The sequence below is a fragment of the Aulonocara sp. 'chitande type north' Nkhata Bay genome, linkage group LG5 (assembly GCF_057382095.1).
Source record: "Aulonocara sp. 'chitande type north' Nkhata Bay isolate Kocher_YH1m ecotype deep benthic linkage group LG5, A_spYH_male_GT1.1, whole genome shotgun sequence".
NCBI classification, from domain to species: Eukaryota; Metazoa; Chordata; class Actinopteri; order Cichliformes; family Cichlidae; genus Aulonocara; species Aulonocara sp. 'chitande type north' Nkhata Bay.
The window spans coordinates 28,345,026-28,367,921 of record NC_141348.1 but is presented as its reverse complement, the minus strand read 5'-3'; the positions used below and the strand labels follow the sequence as shown (position 1 = coordinate 28,367,921).

The 22,896-nt window shown below is 43.3% G+C and overlaps 1 protein-coding gene across 1 annotated transcript in view; it reads right to left on the bottom strand.

Annotated features, from left to right (window-relative positions):
• Nucleotides 1–3,158: 3,158 nt before the first annotated feature.
• skib (SKI proto-oncogene b) overlaps nucleotides 3,159–22,896 on the bottom strand; it is a 29,083-nt gene continuing 9,345 nt past the window's right edge. The window contains exons 2-7 of the mRNA XM_086292724.1: nucleotides 5,717–5,824; nucleotides 5,437–5,537; nucleotides 5,070–5,299; nucleotides 4,357–4,631; nucleotides 4,032–4,262; nucleotides 3,159–3,905 (exon numbers count right to left, since the gene is read on the bottom strand). Of these exons, the coding sequence (XP_086148850.1) occupies nucleotides 3,684–3,905; nucleotides 4,032–4,262; nucleotides 4,357–4,631; nucleotides 5,070–5,299; nucleotides 5,437–5,537; nucleotides 5,717–5,824 (1,167 nt within the window). The 3' untranslated portion in view covers nucleotides 3,159–3,683. The remainder of the gene's footprint in view (nucleotides 3,906–4,031; nucleotides 4,263–4,356; nucleotides 4,632–5,069; nucleotides 5,300–5,436; nucleotides 5,538–5,716; nucleotides 5,825–22,896) is intronic.

The window sequence follows — 22,896 nt, the reverse complement described above, 5'->3', positions numbered from 1 at the left end:
ACATTCTACTTTGTATGGCAAAAGAACTCCTTTCATTTGCATGTTACGTGAGCGGGACAAAAAGCATGCTAATGGGGGAAGAACTACAGCGTGTGCTTTTGCCATCCTCCTTTATTCTGTTGTCTCCCCCTTGATTCACGACCACGCATTCTCTTCTTCACCCATGGACTCTTGAAAGATGTTGTCTTCTCATGCGCCTCCATATTTACAAAGCGTTGTAACTCTCAGGCTCTATGATTATGTTGTATACAGTATGTGTGGACTAAATGGAGTTTTATGCATTTATGATTTTTCTACGTTCAGTGGGCACTTTGGTAGGTACACTAGTTCACTAGTTCCAAGCTGGACCACCTTTTTCCTTGAGAAACTGCCTTCATTGCACAGATTTAACAAGGTGCTGGAAACATTCATCATATGAATCTCCCCTTCTACCACATCCCAAAGGGGCTCTATTAGATTAGGTTCTGGTGATTGTGGAGGACATTTGAGTACGTTGAACTCACTGTTATGATCAAGAAATCAGTTTAACAAGATCTGAGTTTTTGACACAGTGCGTTATCCTGCTGGAAGCAGCCATCAGGGGATGAGTGCACTGTGGTCATAAAGTGATTTATGTGATCATCATTTGTTATAATGAAACAAACAATTCAGTTTTATTTATATACACAACAACAGCGCTACAATAATACACAGAAAACACTACTCAATTACACCACTCCCAGCAGCATGTACCTTTAAATACAAGGTAAAATGGACCAATGTTTTCATGTTGTTTCAGCCAAATTTGGACGCCACCATTTAAGTGTTGAAGCAGAAATCAGGACTCATCAGACCAGGCGACATTTTTCCACTCTGAGGATGTTTAAGTTATAGCCTCAGTATCCCATTTTTAGCTGACAGGAGTAGCAACCAGTGTGGCCTTCTGCTGATGTAGCACATCTGCTTCACGTTTCAACGTGCTGTGCATTCAGAGATGCTCTCTTTCATACCTTGCTTGTAACAAGAGCACTTAGAAACAGTCGGCCATTCCCCTCTAACCTCAGGCATCAACAAAGCATTTTCTCCCAGAGAACTGCTGCTCCCTGGATATTGTTTCTTTTTCCATTCTCTGTAAACCCTAGAGATGGTTAAGGATGGAAAATCCTAGTAGCTCGTCAGCTTCTGAAATACTTAGACCAGCATGTCTGGCCATGTTTGAAATCAGTTAAATCGCCTTTCTTCCCCATCCCGATGCTTCATTTTAACATCAGCAGGTCAAATTGACCACATCTACATGCTGAAATGCATTAGGTTGATTAGCTGATTAGATATTGGTATTAATGAAGAGCTGAACAGGTGTACTGAATGAACAGCGAGCACTTTACTTTAATATTTTAAATGTTAGATTTTTACCATAAAACTCTTACATGCTGGAATTTAAGCCTTATGTGTGAGGCTGATGGGAATTACTTCAGTTTTGCTGCTATTTGCTGGAACAAAAACAAAAAACAAAAAAACCTTCCACAGAGCAGAGCAAGACTAATGGCTTCTAGTCATTATCTTCATCCTCTGGGAAACGCAATAATCTCTATAAATTTATTTTCAGTCTGGAACAAATATGTGGACGCTGCAGACGGACGGACAAAGGTTCCCAAAGTGGCTAAAAGTAAAACCACACACAACAACACACGAATCTTTAACGGTGAGAAAAAACAAAGTTCTCAGAAGAAGGAATGATTTAGATTTTAATGGGTATTATACAAGTCATCCGAAGGAAAAAGGAAACACTGAAACAAGAGGCGAATGAAACCCCAGTTCCAAACCAAAACTACAACAATATCAGCTAACAAAATGGATAGTGCTATTACACTGTACCCAACAAATACTGAGCAAGGGTATCATTATAATAAGACATAAAAGTGTTTTCTTCTCTAAAACATATGAGACCACCTAAAGTTTAAACCAGGAGAAGGTGTCATTTCTACTCTACCTGATGATGGAGCCGGAGGTGCAAAGAATTAAAATCCATTTTTCAGTTTTTTGGTCTGTAATGTAATGTAATATATATATATATATATATATATATATATATATATATATATATATATATATATATGTATATATATATATATATATATCATCAAATAGCAAAGCGCTTTTTAGAAAAAAGATCAACAATCAACAGAGAAATGGTAATATTCTGTCCATGGGTCAAACCCACAAAACTACAGAAGTTCACAAAACAAAAAGAGTGGTTTAAAATAAAAAGAGTCCGTCTGTTCTGGTGAATGCCCCGTGATTGCAATGATGCTCAGGGATCAGCAACAAAGAAACTGCAGTTTACAAATCCAAATATAGTCTATTTTTGGTTTCAAGTAAGAGCAAAAAATAATATTCATAATCAATCAATTTAAGTCTGGAGCAAGCAAACATACCATACCATACCATACCGATATCTTATTTACATTATAATTGTATTTACATCAGGGGATACTGAGGGAAAGTATTTAAATTTAAAGTCCATGTTTAACTTGTTATTTGAAAAATGTAACAGGGAATACGATGCACAATGCAAGGTTCTTTCTTTAAAAAGTGCAATTCCTTTTTCTTAAAGTAAAAAAATATATCTCCTTACTTCTGTATATATGTAGAAATGTTGTTCATATAAACAGCAACTGTTGATTTAAGAGCCCTAAAGCCAGTGACGAAAAATGAATGTGTGTTATTGATAGGCAGCAAATTATCGCTAAAATATAAATTATTTTATAATACTCCATAGAAAATCAGAAGTACCGCATTTTAGCATAAACAGAAACTACTGAGAGTATTTTTTTCTTCCTCTCTTTTAGGAGTGTTTATAGATTTAACTAGACTAATGTGGGCAAGTTTCATCTAACTTATTGTTTATTTAGCCAAAAACATTACTGGATAACAGCAACAACAAAAAAACAAAACAACGAAAAACGTAATACTTCCATAAAATATCTAAGAATAAAACAGTGGTGGACCTGAAGGCAGCCCACAGAACCTCCAATACTTCAGGCTTATAAAATACAAAAGGTAGATAAGCTGGTTTACATGCGTACATGTTTATATATGAATGTTTTTCTTTTTTTTCCCCCTTTTTTTTTGTTGCTTGTGGAATAACAGTGCTGCGTAAGCAGGAATTTCTTAAAAAGGACATCCTCTACACAGTTATAAAAAGCAAGCGGATATTAAAAGTAAATAGTGGTAAACTCGTGTCTCTTGTTTCCAGTGGTCTGCAATGACACCTTTGTGTGTACCAGTATATTGTGGCAACAAGAGTTTCATCAACTGCTCACCAGGCGCAACGTGTTTCTTCCCTTCATATTCAAGTAGTGTTATGTAGCTATATTTGCACATCTTAGAATAGCTTATACTGAAATGAAATCCTTGCACGGCGTCGGGTGTCTGACCGCAGGCTCTGACGTCACCGGAAAGATGTGGTTTTCCATCGCTGAAGAAAGTCTCTCGCAGTTTCACGCTCTATTACATGCTCGGACATCGTGCTGCTTTCCAGTTCATTTGATAAAATTCATAATGTCATAATAATAATGACGTATACTGTATCATAATGTATATGACTAATTTTTTCCCCCATACCAAAAACACTCTTCGTTCCTTTTCCCCCTTAAACATGCTCCTTTTACTGAATCTTTCTGTCTCGTTTTAAATGTGCAACTTTAGGATCCGTTGGTGGGTTGTGCGGTCTGTCTGTGCGCCTCTGTGCTCGTGTCCTTGCATTCTCCAGGAAGGATGCCGCCGGCCTGCAGGGCCAGCTGGGTTTGCAGGTCTTTGACGACGCTTTCCAGGCTCTGTCGAGCTTCTCTCTCCTGCTGCAGCTCCCGTCTCAGCTGCTCACGATCGGCTTCTGCCTGTTGCAGCTGCACATGAAGCTCTTCAATCTGCGCAACACAGGAAGCAGCAAGATTAAATGAACGGCAGCCAAGGAATGGGATCAATAACCACAACCGAGTGCACAATATTTTCTAGTGCTCTCGCTGGCTTTGGTCATCTTGGGGGCATCTCACCTGAGTAGAGTATTTGACCCGGAGGCGTTCGGCTTCGCAGCCTTTATCGCAAACTCGCTGCTGTCTCTCTCTCTCCAGCTCTCTCTTCAGCCGCCCACAAGACTCCTCCGCATCCCTCATCTTCCTCTCCCAGTCCACGCGAAGGCGTTCGATCTCCTTTCGCAGGTTGCGCTTGGCCTCGATGGCCTCGCGAAGACGCCCCTTCTTAGCCACTCTCACAAACTCCAGCTCCTGCAAAAACATTCGAATCATCAGAGTTGTGAAAATGAAATCCAGTGAAGCTTTAATATTATTTAGTTTTGGTGAGATTGGTCTCACGGGTTACCTGCTGAAGGCTGCGTTTAGCTTGAAGAGCAGCTGCCAGCTTCTCCTCCTGCTTCACTCTCATCCTGACAATCTCCTGCAGGAGTTTTTCCCGCGCCTCCTTGGTGTCAAGACCAGCATACAGCATCTGTCTCATGGTGTCCATCTCTGGGCAAACAGTCCCTGGCAGCCAGGAAGGCCTCTCCTGAGCCCGAGCCATGCTCTGAGGAGTCAGAGTCTGAGACACACTGGTGCAGGCAGACGGAGGTGAAGCCAGGGAGGAAGACTGCACTGGACCTGAGGACAGAGAGAGGTTTTTTATTATTAAGATTGTGATGAAACCCCAACAATATTAGTGTTGTGATTCTCAAAGACTCAACATAAAATTGAGATGCTGCAAATAACCACTAACAGAGAAGACAAGCGTTACAAAAAGCAGAAGATCATTGATGTTCACTTGTTCTTCTTGCTTTGCATCTTTAATTATTTGCTACAAATATTTGCATTTTTTGCTACATAAATAGAAAGCCATTATTCCTCTTGTACTTTCCCCCCTTGACACCAGGTGGCGCAGCTGCACAGGAATCACCATGAACAAGCCTGCTCCTTTACTGTGCAATAAAAGTTGGAATCGAAGAGTCTGTGCCCTATATACGCTTTTTCTAAAGCTCAACTACAGTTTATTTTTGTGATTACACTTCAAAAAAACCAGAAAAGATGGTGGGTGGTACTCACCATCATCACAGTCATCCACATCAATCTCTCCATCTGTGTCCATGTCTTCGGCTCGGTTGGTGTTGCTGGAGTGGGCCGGCTTTGTTGTAGGCTGTGCGTCACCATTATGCAGCTCCTGCACGGAAATGGCAGCTGTCCCCCTGTCAGGAGTGTTGCTGTCCTTGGGATGGACCGCAGGGGCCAGGTGGGCAAATGCCAAATTGTGTGTCTCCTGATTCCTCGAGCACGACCTGTGAGGATAATAAACACAGCCAGACTTAAAGCATTTAAATGCTAAAAAAAAGGGGCTTGATTAAAGAGGAACTGTAAACAGTTTTAAGCTGTACTTAAAACCAAAACTGTGACATCTTTTGTTTGGAAGGCTCACCTCTCCACCTCATTCTTGGCCGGTTTCTCTTTTTCTGCTGGCTTAGGAGACCAGGGGCGGAAAGCAGAGGGCCTCTGTTTTAGTTGGACCTGTTTCAGATCCTGAAGCAACACAACAACACAACAAGCTTGGATAAACTCAGAAAACTGCTGCTAGAACATTCATTCAAAGGCCCCTCTTTATTCAAAGAAGCCAGATGAAGAGAGGCCATGCTTTAAAGTCCTTAGATCTTTAATCTTTTAAATTACACATAAGTTACGCAGACATATAGTGTACAAACCTTGTGTGCAGACTTTGACAGTGACTGGAGCCAATCGGGTTTCCTGTCTTTGTCAGCTGACTGCAATTTGTCGAATTTGGACCTCTTGGCTCGGATGGGGCTGGGAGACTGACAAGGGAGAAAAGGGGAGTAAACGATTAATCATCACGATCCAGGCAGAGATACGGCACATCATAGACAGCTGAGAAAAACCACACAACTTCTAAAAATGCTACAGTGTGACTGTAAATGGCATTATTCATGAGCAACTCGTCAATTTGTCAGCACATGTAGAGATGTTTTACAGTAAAAGAGCAGAAGGTCACAGAATGAGAAAATATTGCAGAGAAGTCTCAGAGAGGCGAGGAGGATAGACGATGCATCTGTGCAAGCGTTCAGCAACAGAGCCTGGCATGTCTGCATGTTTGTGTGTGTGCGTGTGTGTGTGAGAGCAGGGCTTTGAGCTTAGCAGACACTCAAGCTGGTCTGGCTGGCAGCCAGTAAGGCTACATTGCTCCCTGCCAGGCAGGAGAGGCGCCGTCAGGTGGAGAAGATCGACTCCTCGAACCACAGAAATATTGCAATCCAGAGACAGAGGCAGACAGAGAGGAAGACAAATTAAAGTAATTGCACTCAGATCTGACAGGCGATCGAGTAGAAGTGTTCTAAAACGGCTGCACTTTAACACAGAGCTGCCGAGTCATGTGCTGTTTGAGGGCGAGCTGAAAACCTGAGGAGGGAAGAAGCATCTGCCTTGTTAAGTGCCACAAAACACTGAATCTCACAAGCTTTTTCCCCCCTTTATCTATGTCGTATGCGTGTGTGTGGCAAGTTGCAGATCCATGTGCTGTGATAGCGAACATCCTCAACCAGGTCTGCACTTGTCAGACAGAGGATATGTTTACCTAGGCAGGCACAGAGGCCAGCACAGACCTGCCGGGTCGTTCTCTTACTCACTACTATGACATCCTGCCTCCAGGAATGGCAAACACTCCCATCTCCTTGTCTGCGCGTGCGATTCGAGACAAACGATTACTCTGTTTACCTTCAAAATCCTCAATGAGAAAACACTCCCTTTGGTGTAGTTGTGCAACCTTTAATCGCCAATTGCTGTGATCACCTGGAGATGGATATTAACAATAAACTTCATTTAGTAGGAAGCCCAGCCGGTAATGAATCACGTCTCACAGATTTGCAGCACGAAGCCAGACTCTGCGTGAGCGAGCGTGTGTGCGCTCACACTGCTATGAGTGGGTGTTGGGACATGTGGGGAAGTGGGTGGCTGCGGGTGTAGACACGCATATGTGCATGTGGGAGGGTATGGAGTGAGTGTGTGTGATAAAGTGCGGTTAGGGGTGGAGGTGTTAAGTCAGGTCTGGCACTGCATACCTGAACTATAGATACCACGTTTGAATTGGGTTAATTTACAGTTTCACCTATTAGGAAACTGCTTACCGTCACAAGTGAGTAGTTTTCAATTGTTCTAGTAAATCATTTAGGTTGTTTAAGCCTTTGATGGAAATTATGGCTGGAATCTTTGACTCTTTGACATTTTCTAGACCTTCCCGGTTTGATTTGAGCCTACATTTGTAAGCTTTATGAAGTGTACATGACATGTTTGTCTGGACACTCCCCTCCAGTCTGCCTGCCTTACAAATGTCTCTACCCGTCTAACCAGTCACCACGGTACACACACACACACACACACACACCCATTTACAAGCCCGCTGGTTGGATTTGCTACTGTAAGGTAGTTCTTTTAACCTAGATTAACCTCCTGACTGTGTTTAGCAGTGGTGACTTGACCCCTCACCTGCCTGACTCAAGGCTGGTGGTGTTCTAAGAACTGCTGCCCTGGTGTAATAAGACTCTGTAATTACTGCCGTGACTGTTGTTTTCCTGACAAAGGATGTCTGCCTGTCTGGTACTATTTCTACCCTGAGGTTTGCAGCTCCAGGAAGGCTACGAGCACTAGACATAATAGAGCCAGAAAACAGACACTCCCAGACACCACAAGGGACCTACTGGCTAAATATGACACTGACCTCACAGGAGAGCAGCCACACGGGCTTTACTCATCACCACATCATAGACATAGCATGGTCATGGAGTCAAAACACCCCCCCCCCTTATACATCCTATTGCCTCGCAGGCCCAGATAGGACATCCATCCCCATTTCTCTCACACTGGAAGGAGAGGGAGACTTCCTCTGAGGAGTTTGCTTTGGCTGCGTCCCCTGTGGGAACTGAGAATTGAGTGGGAGGGGGGAGGTGAGCCAGAAGAGGGGGGACCACAGAGGAAGCACTGAGCTGAAGGAATGTATACTTGAAGGCCAAGTACAGCCTCCCCTTTCAGACTCCATTCAAGTATTGCGCTTTTCAACTCACTATTGTATGATATTTCTTTGAGGCGCTGTAATGAGGGAGCGGTTCAAAGCAAACCTGTAGGCTAAACAGGGTCTAATAGCAGAAGGGCAAGAGCAGGCATGTTTTATTTTTTAATTAGTGCTACATAATGGCGTGGCAATACAAGGATAAGCTCCAGGTTTTTTTCCACCCCACAATCTTATCCCGGTGTGGCAAACACACACAACACAAGCATATCGATATCTGTTCAAAGAGCGCAGCGCTCGACCTGCGTGAATCACGATTTCTCGTCATCACGCCAACTGGAGCGTGATTTTGACTGAGCCGTTTTTTTCACTTGAACATGGATGTAATCAACAATATTTGTTCAGTGACTGGTGATATGGGACCGGCGTTCAGCACGAGGGGGAAAAGCCTAATCTTAACATGGTTAACTTGGTCAGTCGACGTCAGCAAGCATCATACTGCAGATGATGGAGATTAAAGTTTAATCCCTTAGTTTCTCCATAGCAGCATACCAGCGTCCACAGAGCCCCTGTGAAGGGCTATTTTCTCGACGCACGCTTCATCTGCCATTAGTGAGAGACGCCAAAGGAGGAAGTGAGAATGGAGGGGGATGTGAGAGGATCAATGAAAGCATGAATGGATGCGTAGCAGGCAGGAAAGTGGGTGGATGAAGAGGGAAGAGGTAGCTGATTGGAGTGTGTGTAAAAATGTATGACCCTAACTCTTGAAGTTTGAAACTATTTCTGGTTGTTGCCATTATTCTATCCATCCATCCATTCGCTTCCGCTTATCCTTTTCAGGGTCGCGGGGGGCGCTGGAGCCTATCCTAGCTGTCATAGGGCAAGAGGCGGGGTACACCCTGGACAGGTCGCCAGTCTGTCGCAGGGCGTACACACAGAGACAGACAACCATTCGCTCTCACATTCACTCCCGCATTCACACCTATGGGCAATTTGAATTAATCAATGAACCTATCCCCATTATTCTAACTTTCTCATTTCTAACGTTAGCAAAAACGCAGACACAACCAATCAGGCAGGTTGAACAGGCACAGGGTTTTAGCGAGATCATGTAAGCCGGAGATGTGGAGGTTAAACCGAAATTATAATATGCAAGTGGCAAGGGTCCAAGTGCAAGTGCTCATGCCATTTTTAAAACCTGTTTCTGTGCATGTTTCTCTGTCTATAAAAAAAGATTAGGTGAGAACAGAGTTATTATTGTTATCTATAGCTTTAGGAATGATGCACGACGAGAAGATTATCACCTCTTTCTCTTATTTATCTGTCAGTGAAATATGTTAGCGTTAGAGCCAGTTTCTAGGTAGCTTAGCTTAGCTTAGCATAAAGACTGTGAAGATTATAAAACTGCTAGCCTGGCTCTATACAACAAAATTACGATAAACAATTTATATATCTATATCATGTGATTAAGTGAGTGTTTGGGTGCTGGTAAGCAGAGTGGCTAGATAAAAAAAGAATAAAAATGGCATGAATAATCTAATCTCTGAGCAACAAAACAAAACGCTAAGAGCTAATAAGCCTGTTGGATCTGCTGAAAGGGTAAAACTGAAACCCCTAGCATCTGTTGTGCTACTAAAAAAACACTGCAATGAAATTATCAAGAAACAAAACATGAGGCAACACTCATATGGTAAGACCAAAATAGCTGAACTTCCTGCAGGGCCCCAGTCATACAACACCAACGTATGCTGCATGATAGCATGGCATTAAGAAAAGTGCACAGCAACAAGACACAACAGTTTCAGATTACGGCCTCCTTTCCCCTCCTAAACCCCTGAATGTAATCCCCAGATCGACATGTGCTTACTGGGGCGCTGTCTCACTCAAGGGCACACCAACTGGCATGGCTCACATGGGTAATAGCCTTAGTTGGAAGTGAAGGAATACTAGTTTTGGTAATCTGATCCCTATGGTTTGGTGTGGACGGTCACAGGGATGCCTTAAACGCTCTATTCGGCTCTCACTGCATAAATTGTACGACAGTCCCTTGATTTATATAAAGCCCTGTGGTCACTGTAACAGCTGGGGAAGTATTATTGGTGTCTGCCCAGAATATCCCTGAAACTTCATCCCATATTCCACACAGATACCGGGGTAGCTCTCATTTCCCCTCTCTAAAGCTTAGCTTAATTTATCAATTTACTGTGTCTCTGCTTGAGAATATTTTGTTTACGTGGCTGAACTGAGCCATGGCAGCGTAGCCACACAGAGACAGCCGCAGGGCCAGGCATAAGGACGGCATTACAGCGGAGCTTATTGGATTGTCCTAATTGTCTTTGGGATTGAGACTTGATGAGGTCTGAGGAAGATGCAGGACAAGCTGGTGTTCCTAAAGGTGGAAAATCTCATCAGATGCACACAGCCTGACACATATAGCTTAATGGCAGAGGAGCAAAACAGTGCAATAATATCATTCACTTATTAATCCTGACAACGTAACAATATTTTAAGACCCAGTCTTTAAGTTTTACTTTGCTGAAAATAGAACAGGATGTTGTACTGATTACAGTTCGGTGGCAAAATGCTTGACTTTGAAGTTGCAATAAGTGCAAATTTGATTTTATGTGCCCACAAGAGAAAAAAAAAAGTGAAAACAATTTTGCATATAAGCAATGCTACAATGGGCAAATCCAGACCTGCTGTTTAATGACATTGTTGCTTGTATCCTTACATGCAAATGTCATCTTTTCGTGTTTTGACAGTGCAAATACACGTCTATTGCTTTGACATTTCTGCACGTACTTCACAATGCCATGGCTGTAGAATAATAACACTTTAATAATATTTTCAGCATTTCGTGGTTCCCTATGGGGTCATTTGAATAGTCAAGCAGTTAGGGTCCCTGTCATTATCTTTCTAGTCTTTTGCAGTCACTGTCCACTGCTGTCAAATAAAGGGTTAAAATGCAGAAAAGAGCTGGTTACTGCAGTTCTGTCAGGAGGTGGTTCTGTCAACCACAGGGTGGAAAATCTCAAGCCTCAATTGCACAACCAAAAGCAGTAAAAGGATGGCGCTTTTGCTTCCTTTGATAGGTATTGTGTCCTACTCATGGAGGGGGTTGATAGAAAAAGTCCTACATCACTTTTAAGAGTTTTAAGAGTTTGGCATGGACAGAGATTTTTATAGTAAAGATTGCACTTGTATTCTGTTGGGTTTAATTCGCCTCTTTCAATGCCATCATACATCACATGCAAATGCGGATGAAAAAATATTAGGGCACAATAAACTCTCTAATCTTTTGATGACAAGTTTCATTTTTACGATCCTCATCATGAAAAAACTTGTTCCTGAATAAAGCGAACTGCTTGTGTGCGCATGAAAAGATAATCTCGGCGGTGAGAGCAAACACAAAGAAAGATTACTGTACTACTGAATGTGAATTCCTAGTCAGGTCCAAACATGGCAACCATAACAACGGGGACATGCCCGCCGGCCTTTCTTACAGCGGTGTTGACAGCGGTGCCCAAATCACTCTCTCCCTCAGAGGATGACCTCACACTAGGAAGCACTCATAAGTTATTTCAACAGATATGGAAACCCGACACTAAAAGATGTGAAGCAGATAGTGCTGCAGATTATATTTTATTAGGGTGAGCATGTTCGGTATGGTTGTGAGTCAAAGTTATCTTAGGAAATGAAACGTGCTCTGTGACTGGTGTATTTCTAGACACACATAGTGCCAAATTCAGCAGATAGTTGTCTGAGCCCCCCTGCTGTACTCTTGGAATAAGAGAGTTAGAAATCAGACCAGATCTGAAGCAAGACGCGAGGCAGTATCTACTAACCGGTGCGGGCAAAGAAACACTCGCTCTGTGCCACGATCTCACTGGGACATACCACACGAATGCACAGACACAAAGCCTTTATGTTTCTATAACATTTAGCACACTTATAATAATGTAAGAGCAGGCCGGACCAGAAGGCCTGAGGGGATGAAGGTTAACGAGAAAGACAGAGGGAGGGAGAAGGAGCTATGACTCACTCTATGTAAACGGAAAATAATTTGATAACCAGAATGCGTCAAATCAACATCAAATATATTCACACAACTTTTGAGAGCATCACACATAGAAATAAAAAGGGGTCTATGGGCAATACTCACTACATATGGGTGGACTTGAATGGTACTTAAAGAAAATACTTTGTCATTTAAAAAAAAAAAAGAGCTGCAACCAGGCAGTTTTATAAGCATCACCCCAGATTTCGATTGTCTAAGTGCTCTGGAATTGAAGGGAAAGCTGTGAGAAAGCTTTTGTCCGGCCAACCAAAATGGTTACCAGACAGCCATGTGCTCCAAAGTACTTCCAACACCTAAAAAGGAGAAATTCTAGCCCTTTCTCTGTTATTCTAACGCCACAAACGGATCAATATATTTCCTAATTACTTCATTTAATGCACCAGCGTTGCAGAGAAAATCACTGCGTTAGCGTGGCCGTATCCCGAGTTTCAGACGCGTGTGCGTGCCTTCACAGAACTTGATCTGTGTTGTACGGCAGTGCCAGCAACGACATTGCCATGCAAGCTTAATCCCTTGGCATTACACTGACCCTCATCTGATTCTCCGGCGGTGGTGCACTTGTGTGTTTTTAAGTGATCTATAACCTCGATTTTACGTCACAGTTTGAAGCACAAATACGATTCATTTAAGATGATTAGTGATATTCTTAAAGTTAAAAGACCTGCAAATATCACCCACATTTACACCTCTTACTTACAGACAACACGCTCAATCTGGCGTTAGCTGAGCAGCCCTGATGTTGAACATCAGCGACAGCAGATTTGTTGTCTTAAAAGAACAAGGAGGTGATTTCTAAACCCAAAAGCTGGAATTGTTGGAAATAATTTGAAATATGTAATAAAAAAAACTGCAATAATTTCCATTCTATAAATGTAAAAAAATAAAAATAAAAATCTAGAATTAAAAAACATGGTGCTCAAGACAATGGTGCTGACATTAATTTTGTGATAGAGCAGCTAAAAAAATATATCTGTAGGTGTATCAGTAGGCTTCATTTATGGAGGCTTTCCAGCAATTTAAAAATTGCTCGGAGCAGCAGAGGTCAGAATACCATATCTTTTACTCCATAAAAGAGGTACATCGCATGCAGTTCAGCTGCATATTATGGACTCTCTGTTAGGCCGTGAGCATCTTTCAGTCATCAGGGTCTCAATGTGCTCATTTTCTTGTCAAAAACAAGAAAGGCAAAATGGTTTATGCTGGCTGGAAAGTACCTACCATGCTGGATAAACTGACCCTTATATGCTTACAGTTGTTAAATTAAGTCTTTATGAAAATACTTTCAGACTGAATGAAGAAAATAGTTATTTACACTATGTGGGAATAAAAAAAAAAGGGGGGTGGGGGTAGGAGTCAGTGGAAAATCTGTTGATTTGTGACTGTTGAGCGATGAAAGACACGGGTGAAAATCTCTGATAAAAACGGACTCTGTTACTTCCAAAACACGATGTGTTAACAAACATCATCTAATCAGAGGACTGATGTCTTCCAACTGTAAATGCCGATAAGCACATCCCAGCCTGTACCCAGGGATGTGTGCACAGCTCTCTCAATGTTAGCGAAGCTCTACAGTAAAGGCTGTGAGTCCAGTGTCTGACTGGCTGAGTTTTAATCCTGCAGATTAATACTAATGCCACAGCAAAGAAGGCAGATTGACGATTAACATGTCACCGGATAACCTCTCGGCTCTCGGTAACCCAAACACAAACAGCTCCAAATACACAGACCATTATATCACTCCCAGTACCTGGTACTAGAAGACTCCACTGCACCTCCCTCACAGGGCAGAGACTGTGAGGTTTGCACAGGAGGCGGCCTGGGAGCCCGGCATCGTTGAGGAAGAGCCAGGCCTCCAAATTGAAGGACCGCTGCTTACATATGGATGTAAATTGAAAAAATGAAAATTACGTCCGAATTTTACATACACAAGAGTCAAATGGGATTTATAGTCACCATTTCTACATTTTATTAAACTACAACAGGGCTGTAAATATCAATTATGAAAAAAAGCATACATAGTAAATCTTGAAGTCCTCATACAGGTATTAAATTCAATGGGTTGCCAGGTTTGCAGCGGTTCATTCTTGTCAGTATATTTTATTCTCTTCCAGTCCGATTTTGAAAGGAGATAACATCTGTAAAGATCTGGGTTGGTGCCATGTGCTTGTACTTTCATCCAGATTAGTCTCATGTTTTGCAACATCCAATTTCAAATCCAAGCACGTGGTTTCCATACCGATTCAGGCTGCTTCGCCTCACTTGCTATTTATTATGCGAGATATTTCAATTATTTATTCTTCGGTTTATTCTGTTTCAGCATCCAGCGAGCATGCTCTCCTCTGCTATTCTGGCCTAAAGGCACACATCGTTTCTCTTACTACCATCAGTACCCTTTCCAACTACAGCCATACCCGTTAATCAATCGGCTATTCTCATTATACTTTGGTATCTTCCCACCGTTTTCATTACTGACTTGGGTTGCCAGTTATTTATTTCACAAAATAATATCACAACTTCCTTGGATGTTCTCTTGCAGTTCTTCATAAACCAACATTGGATTGCCATCCTTACATTCTATAATGCAATTTTTAGCCAGAATTGTACATTTCCATTGTTCCCAGCAGTCATGATATTATTAATATACTTAATGAAATCCAATCAACTGTATTGCACTTTGTTCCCATTGACCGTCTTATCTAGTCAACAAAACATAACACCTTTCCTCACTGAAATGCCCAACTGCTCAGGAAACTTACCTTAGCTTAAGAAGATATTTAATTAATCATTAAGAGTTCAATTTAATCTTTAAGAAGACTTTTGAGGGTCTCCCGAGTTTGGTGGCTATCACAGATCTGACTCAAAGCCTGGGTTATAATTGCAGCGGTCATACATTCATCTTCATTCAGACTGTTCACCAGGCTCTTCGCTGTGGAAATCACTGAATATCTGAGAAAGACTAACTTACGGCACAGTTACCCGCAGCCAATTTAAAGTACAAGCTGATGATAAAAACCCAGTGTAACCAATGAGTCACTGAGGGGATGGTCATTTTTCAAAATTTTAAAGCAGCTCACTGACCAGCTGAGGAGCGGCTTGCGGTGCCGTGCCTTCACGGTAATACGAGCCACATGACCACATGCCCCCCTGATCAGGCAGCGGAGAGGAGGGCAGGTGGCAGGTTTATTTGGAAAGATGAAAATGGGATGAATACCAGAGGTTAAGAGGTGTGAGGGGATGGAAGGGGGGTGGGGCGGGGGGGCAGAAGGGGATTTGGGGGAGGAGGCCATAAAAGTTGTGAGAGGGCGAGGTGAAGTTAGGGTCACTGCTCACCCAGGGTCCCATGAGATGTAATTTCACCAACACAGTATACATCCTGAGAAAATGCTCAGGAGCTAATTGGTTGAAGCAAAGTAATAAATCCTGCTGAAATTTATAGATACCATTCTAGGTCATTTAGCTGAAATGCAGCCTTCCTGGTCACCAGCTTAGAGGAGCTAATCTTTGTTCCACCAATGGCGTTTCTATTTAAACAGTGAAACACTATTAAAAAGACACCTGATGGGAATTTTAAAGGCATTCTTTTTAATTATCTTTGAACTTGAAATTTAGCCTCCAAGCCTGTAACATTGTATCATTTGTGACTGCAGCGCTGCATAGTAGGCATTTTCCCAGATGCAAAAGAAACGCAACCAGAAAGCTGCACGATTTGAAATGTGCTAATGGGCCCATTTAAATAGACGGGAAATGGTGAGGGAAAAAAATAATAATAAAAGAACTCACATTAACGAGCAATAAGGAGCACTGACGTAACTGAAGAGAACGACTCCAGATGGGGGGAAAAAAAAAAAACGCCCAAAACAAGAAAGCCGCTAAGTTTTCTACTTGTTCAACTAATTAACTGTCAACCTATTTTCAAAACAACATTACGAGTTACGGCGTCTGAAAATGTTCTCCTCTCGCTGGCAGACTAACAATCTGGCTCAAATGTACGACGACCTCACAGTGAGTGTGTGTATACAGTAATATTTGACAGAGATCAAATAGCATTTCACTTGTTTCCACTTGTTAGAGGAATTGTCTGTAAGGGAAATAGGGGATAAAACACCCACAACATCCGTTCCTAAGATCACACATTCCATCCTTAAACACTGGTTTTGTGTCCCTCCTCCATTCATAGGAAAACATATCTGCTTACAGAAATAATTAGGTGAGAGGGCTCGAGCCGAGCCGCTTCCATAAAATGAATATGAGCGCTCTAAAATGGAGGACTGAAGGGGCTGGGTGGTGGACCGCAGCACCTCATGAATTCTGCGATTTGCCGTCTGTTTCTTCACTCTAAAAAATTCTTGGAAATGTCTTTTCCTGGATGATTTTATTGCACAAGAGCCTGTGTTTTTCTCCATGGCAACCACATAACAGTAGAGCCCATAAGCTCTGACTCAACAAACAGAACTCCACAAAATACCCATTTCAGCGCCAGGGTTTTCCCCCCTCGCCCAGCTTTCCTGCAAAACCCTGCCTGGGACAGCTTTAAAGCAGAGGCCAAATGATCGCACTGACCATGAATGAAGGCACATGCTGGGATTAATCAGGGCGAACATGTGACATAAGCTGCAGAAGATATGTGCGGGCAAGTAGTCTCGCGGGCTCCCGACGAGCCTCAGGTGCTGCACGGGTTCAGCCTTTTTGTGGACTGGAGCCATGGCAAGTGGGAAAGGCAGCAGCTGGGTTAACCTGCAGGAGCTCTGCTATAAAGCAGCAGCAGGTTCGGAACAAATGCACCAAACAGAGCATTATGTAAAAGTCTGTCTCTCTCTCTCGCTTGGTGGGCTGAGTTGGAAGGACGCAGGCGCTCTGTGGCCCTAATGTAGCCGCTAAAGGGGAGGCAAGCTAGGGATTAGTGTTGCAGGCAGGCACAGGCCTCAGCGGAGGGCATGATGTATGTAAGTATGTAATCTGCATGGCCTTTCCTCAGACAGCAAATCTCTGAGTCGCGACGTACTGCAGCACTGAAAACAGTCCTGCGAAAACGGCGCTGTGAAAGCAGTCGGTCCTGTTCTCAAGATTTATGCAACCACATCGTTTTCCAGCAAATTATGCCTCGTCTACTCTAAAGACAAAGTTACTCGAAGGAGACGCTGTCCTCCCACCATCTGTCCTTGAATCATACTCATCATTTAGCACGCCAGACGAGGATTTAGTCCCCCCGCTTTCTTATTGGTGAGCCGTCAACCTTCATGTCTTGACTGGTTAAGGCCATTCCTAAGAAAACAGGACATGTCTGCTAAACTGTAACTCAAGACAACCGTGAGCTAGGCCACAGTTTCAGCTGCTCTCAGGCAGCTGCGAGGCTACGCGCATGTGTGGTTTCTCTCAAGTCTTGCGAGTCTTTCAGAGGTTTCACCCTTGCAAAAACTCCAAATCAAACAAAATTATCCTTTATTTGTTGCATATAAGGTCATTGCAAAGGGGCATGTGAGGCTGCCAACTTTTCTGTTTGGTTCTCCCATACTCGCCGTTTACCTTGTAGTGAACACAGAGGAGTATGCCACAGGGAGGGGAGGCCCTACACAGGAACTCAATAATAACTTTCAGCAGTCTAGCCAGGAGGCTGGAAGCCCAGACTGCGGCTGTTCCCTCCTGTCCTCATACCTCCCTCCACATAGCCCCACGCTCCTCCCTTTACCCCCCTCCTCCTGCTGGCCTGTGTCTGCTCCACAGGACTGATGCATTCTGCAGACAGGCCAGCGCTCTTAAAGAGACACAGGCCACATTTTTATCCCCTGAATCACTGCAGTGGACGGAACCACTAAAGAAAGAGCAGAGTCCCTCATTTCCAGCCTCTCATTCAAGAGCCTGTGCTTTATTTCACTCCTTTTCCTAATGCTCGAGACGCTCGCGTGACGCAAAATGCGAGCTGATAAATAGGCCAAAGTATGCTGAGAGGCTCTCCGTGAATCTGTGGCTGGATTCTTTGACTGCGCCTGCCTTTGAAGGTGCCTTTGATGCTTTCTTTAAAGTTTGGCAAGTGCAATCAACGATGTTGGCATCGAGAATATTTAAGATCATTGTCATGATAATTCTTGGAGACACTTCAATAAATCATACTGAGGACTTTGGAATGACAGTAACACCACCGAGGGTGGAGCTTTATAAATTGCAGCTATTATTATTGTTATTATTATTATGATGACTACTACTGTGGTGTCTGCCTCAAAGGGCACAGAGACGACTCCAACAAGCCACGGATTCATCAGCAGTTTGACTTTTTGTCTGGATAACTGAATAATTAAATTGACGTTATTAAGTGTCCAAGTGTGCTTGAAAAAAATAACCTGAATTTATATGTGGATTAATAGTTGGCAGCGCATCTTCTATCGACCCGCTAATTGATTAATCTCATTGTGAGTGCAGCCCTTAAAAGCAGCTTTAGTTCAGCTTCTACTTCTGCGTTTTGTCGGGAATAAGTAAGAAAATAAATAAGAAAACAATATTTTAACTTAACAGTTTTTTTTTCAAAATCTTAATAAAATAAAAATCCCACTTTTTACTTTCTTTTCCCCCTATTTTATGAATTGCACAGAGCATAAACACTGTGTGAGCAGAGCCTTGTTGAGCGTTATACCACGGCAAGGAAACGATTAAAAATTTAATAGCGCTGAGTGACACAGAAACCTACAAGGGCGTGCCTGCCAAACACGCTCTCATTCTTTCGCCGTCAGCACTTTTCTTGTCTTTGTATACAGACTGCATGAAGCAGCAGAGGGTCTAAAACCCCAGTGGCAGACTGGTGAGAGAAAGAGGTCAGTATACATAATTTATATTATTAGCAAATTGACTTTTACTCCGTCTTTTAATTAGAGCGTTCATATTACGCAAACGTATGTGCACGTTGTGACATGGAAGTGTTGCACAAGGTTAGTGTAAGTAATAACAGAGTGGCATATCCCTCCATTAGCTAAATATCCTAAAGGGGCTAAAGGGTTAACGCATCTCAGCTGCAGCATAACAACAAATGAAGTCTCTATGGGAGGTATCAGTGCCAGAGTCAGCAAAGCTGCACAGTCCTCTGCAATGATAACCCCGTTCTGGAAAACCTATAAGGCTGGGAATCCAGCTTCAGATGGACCAGACAGCTCCAGCTCAGGCTCTTAAAAACTGGAAAAGAAATCACAACTGAGAGTCTCTGGAGTGTCTTCATCCCTGAAGTCTCCATGAGCATCCTGCTCTCCTTGAGCTCGACCATTTTCAAGGCTTAACAATGTTGTAATTGCCACTTAAGGTAAAATGAAGCCACCACCTGACTGTGAAGCCGTTTCTGGACAAAAGGAGAGAGAGAGAGAGACCCTGGATCTGCAGTTGTCCAAAACAACTTACTGTTCGTTACTCTGTGGCGAGCAGGGTGCTTTGAGAGAGTGACGCATACCCAAACAACACCATGTCATTGAATCACCCGTGTTTACGCAGCCACATAATCCTGCACCATCTGTAGGACTTCAGTCTCGTCCTCTGTGTAGCATAACAAGCTAACAGGCCAGCTGACTATAGTCTCCTGAAACACTTTTAAAAATACAGCGGGCTCATAAAACAAAACGCAGATGTCTCGCCCAGAATACATCTCTATTCACAGCAGCAATAGCAACTTCACGGTGACGTCCTCTCCTTTGCCCTCGAACTCCTCACCTCCTCCACCTTACCAGGCAGATGCGAGATGAGAAAGAGGCAATGAACTTCTGACCTGTCATTCAGACTGCAGGGGAAGCTTTGCAGCTCGAGGGCAACCAGAGTCCACCATCCACTCATGTCTCTCCTCCCCTCAATGTCTCAACCCACCATCCCATAAAGCTCCACTAAAAACCTTCTGCTCCCCTCTTTTATGGCTGCCAGATGGTAGGGAGGCCTCCTTGCCTCTGGACTTGCCTCTCTAGTCTAGTAAAACCAGTTGACCTCGGTAACATAACAACTGCTATTTATGAAAAGGCTTGGAAGACAACACACAAACATCCTGCCACCGACGCAATCCAATGCCATCTCATCTCCCAAAGAGCCCTTTTACAAGATGAGATATGTATGGAACTGTACCCTTCCACCAGGGGAGGTGGTGAAGTCCAGATGGAGAGACTACACCCAGGTACTTTTTTTTCTTTTTCCCCCTGTGAAGGACTTTTATTTGCGTGTCTTGGGTGTGAGCGCAGGACTTTGGCAGCGTCTAAAATTCTCCCTGAGAAACGGGGAAGCAAAACAAACAGAGCCGTCTGCATTCAGGTCGGAGCTGAACCGCAGAACCACAGTCTGGCCTGCGGTTCACAACATTCTGTTCCAGCACTGACTTCACCTAAAACAAACACTCTCAACACCCGTCCACCTCAGCCAGAGGCAGAGAGGAATCTGAGGAAAAGTTTACATTCGAACTCCATTAACAAATGTTCCCCCCACCCTCTCTCTAGCACAGCTACTTCTCGGACTGATGTTTTCACCGAGCGCTGGGCAAACGCAGATCTTTTCACGCACTTGTCACTCGTGCAGGACTTGTCTCCTTTGAGGGCTCAGAGTGAATCCAGTGCTTGAAAGGTAACCGAGTGGGGTGGGAAAGAGGGTTAAAAGGCCACCGATCACGTTGCTATAAAAGAGCAGTCAAATTAAAAGCGTCCTATTACTGCAAATAATTTAAGGTGATTATCTGTCCTTCCAGTAACGGCTTTCTAACCCCTTTGCAAGGCTTGGATGCCCGCCCCCCCTCTTTTATTAATTCTTCCTTTATTTGTTCTACCAGTTGGAACCTACCATTTATGTCCTGCAATTCAACCTGACCTGCAGGCAACCCCTGCCATGGCTGGCAAAGCCATTAGGCTAGCTGTGTCTGTGGGTTATTAGTGTGATAAAAGTTTACTGTTGCTCCAGCCACTCTGCCCGGCTGCCATTTAATGCCTCTGAACAGCAGGTCTATGGGACCTTTCACACAGCAGAATGGGCCTGAGGGCATTTGTTCAGTGGGCCAACTCACGAAACACACCTAAGAGTGAACTATTTTAATCGAACAAGACACAGACGGGCAACGAGGGCAAAGAAACGAGGCTCTTATCCAACCAGCCTACATCGAAGTCGGGGTGATAAATCAAACTAGAGCATCCCTTGTGCAATGGCTTTGTGAAAATATGTAGACGAGAGGGCTTAGGGGGGTGGTGGTTGTCTGCGCTATGTTTTCTCCTGTGCGGCAGAAGTTGTGGGCAGCCCAGCTAACTGCAGCCTCAGCACTTCTCTCCATATTCTCCAGTTTCAGGCCAAGAGAGAGAACAAAGGCAAAGAGCTAAGCTGCTGCAGAGGTAATGAGGACAGAGGCATGCAGCACAGGAGTGTGTGCCCTCAATAATGAGTGCTGCTGCAGTCTGTGATGGAGTCCTGTTGGACAGCAGAAATAAAAATCCATGCAGCTGCTCTGAGCAGCCGCTCTGCCTGCCCGTAGTCTGCTCACAGACAGCAGTAACTGACTGACTGTAGCCCACCCCTTTTTACACTGCAGCTCTGTCTACCACAAAATGGAAACCACAGTGTGACTGGAATTTGCTTGGAGGCACATTGAGATCCATGTAGCGAGGCAGTAAAACTACATTAAAACTGTTAATTCCACTGAGATTCCTTAGCGGCACATTATCTGGGCATATTACTGTACAATGTTTTTAACAGTTAAAATCAGCAGGTAAATTTAAAAAAAAAAAAGACTGGTCAATGGTTTGAAAAAAAAATTCTGCCCGACTTAAAAACAAATCTGTGGCGAGATGAATCCGCTGCTAATGATGCACTGTGGAGAAATCAAGCAAAACGTGTCAGAAGGCAGAGCTGAGTTTTCACAAATGACACAAGCTCATCTCGAAGAATAACAAACACCGCGGGCTGTGCTGTGAAAAATGTTATAAGAAGAATGGAGCCGCAACAGACTAAAGGGAATCCACATTAGTGCTAGAGGAGAATCCCAATTAAACTCGAGGATGCACCCTTTATCTGGAGCATGTACCAAAGTCTGTACCCGGCTCACCAGTTGGATTCAATAATGCGGTTAAAAAGAAAAAGAAAAAAAAAGCCTATACAAAGAGAAGAATTTCACAGCAAAAATAAAACTCTGAACAGAGGAAGAGAAACTCCAAAAAGAGTCTTCCGGAGTTGGTACTCATTATACACTTATCATTGTGTAGGTCTAAACAATGCTTGGTAAGTTTTTTTTATTGCACTTTCAAAGCGTCATGAGTTACTTCAGCTTTGTTCTTGCAGACGAAGCTCCACCTCACTGCAGCATTTCTGGAAAACATGTGCACATCCTATGTGTGTGTGTGTGTTTTTAAAGTGACTAATTATAGCAGTTATTTGTATTTAGTGATGATTTTTAACAGGTTTGTGCATTCTAATATTATTTACCCCCAAATGGTTTTAATTTTAAAGTAGGAGGCATTTCACAGAGAGGCCGTTTTTGGCAGTTCTTGGCTGTAAAGCTGTGTCAGTGCTGGTCCATGCCAGCCCCACCCCATTAAGGCCGAATCCTGCACATCATGTGTTTCCACTTTACTGATAGGGTGGAAATGACCTCAACGCAGTAAAAGATGACAGGGGTGCTAGCGCTGTTCACCAGATGTGAGCAAAAAAAAAGAGAGAAAAAAGAGGGGGAGGAGGAGGACGACGAAGGGGAGAGAAAACCATTCGCCTGAAGAATTTACTGCAAACCCCTGAAGAGCCCTGTGATTGAGGGTTCAAGTCAAGCTCCAGAGGTTCCTGGTGTATCTCAGAGGCACTCAGGGAGC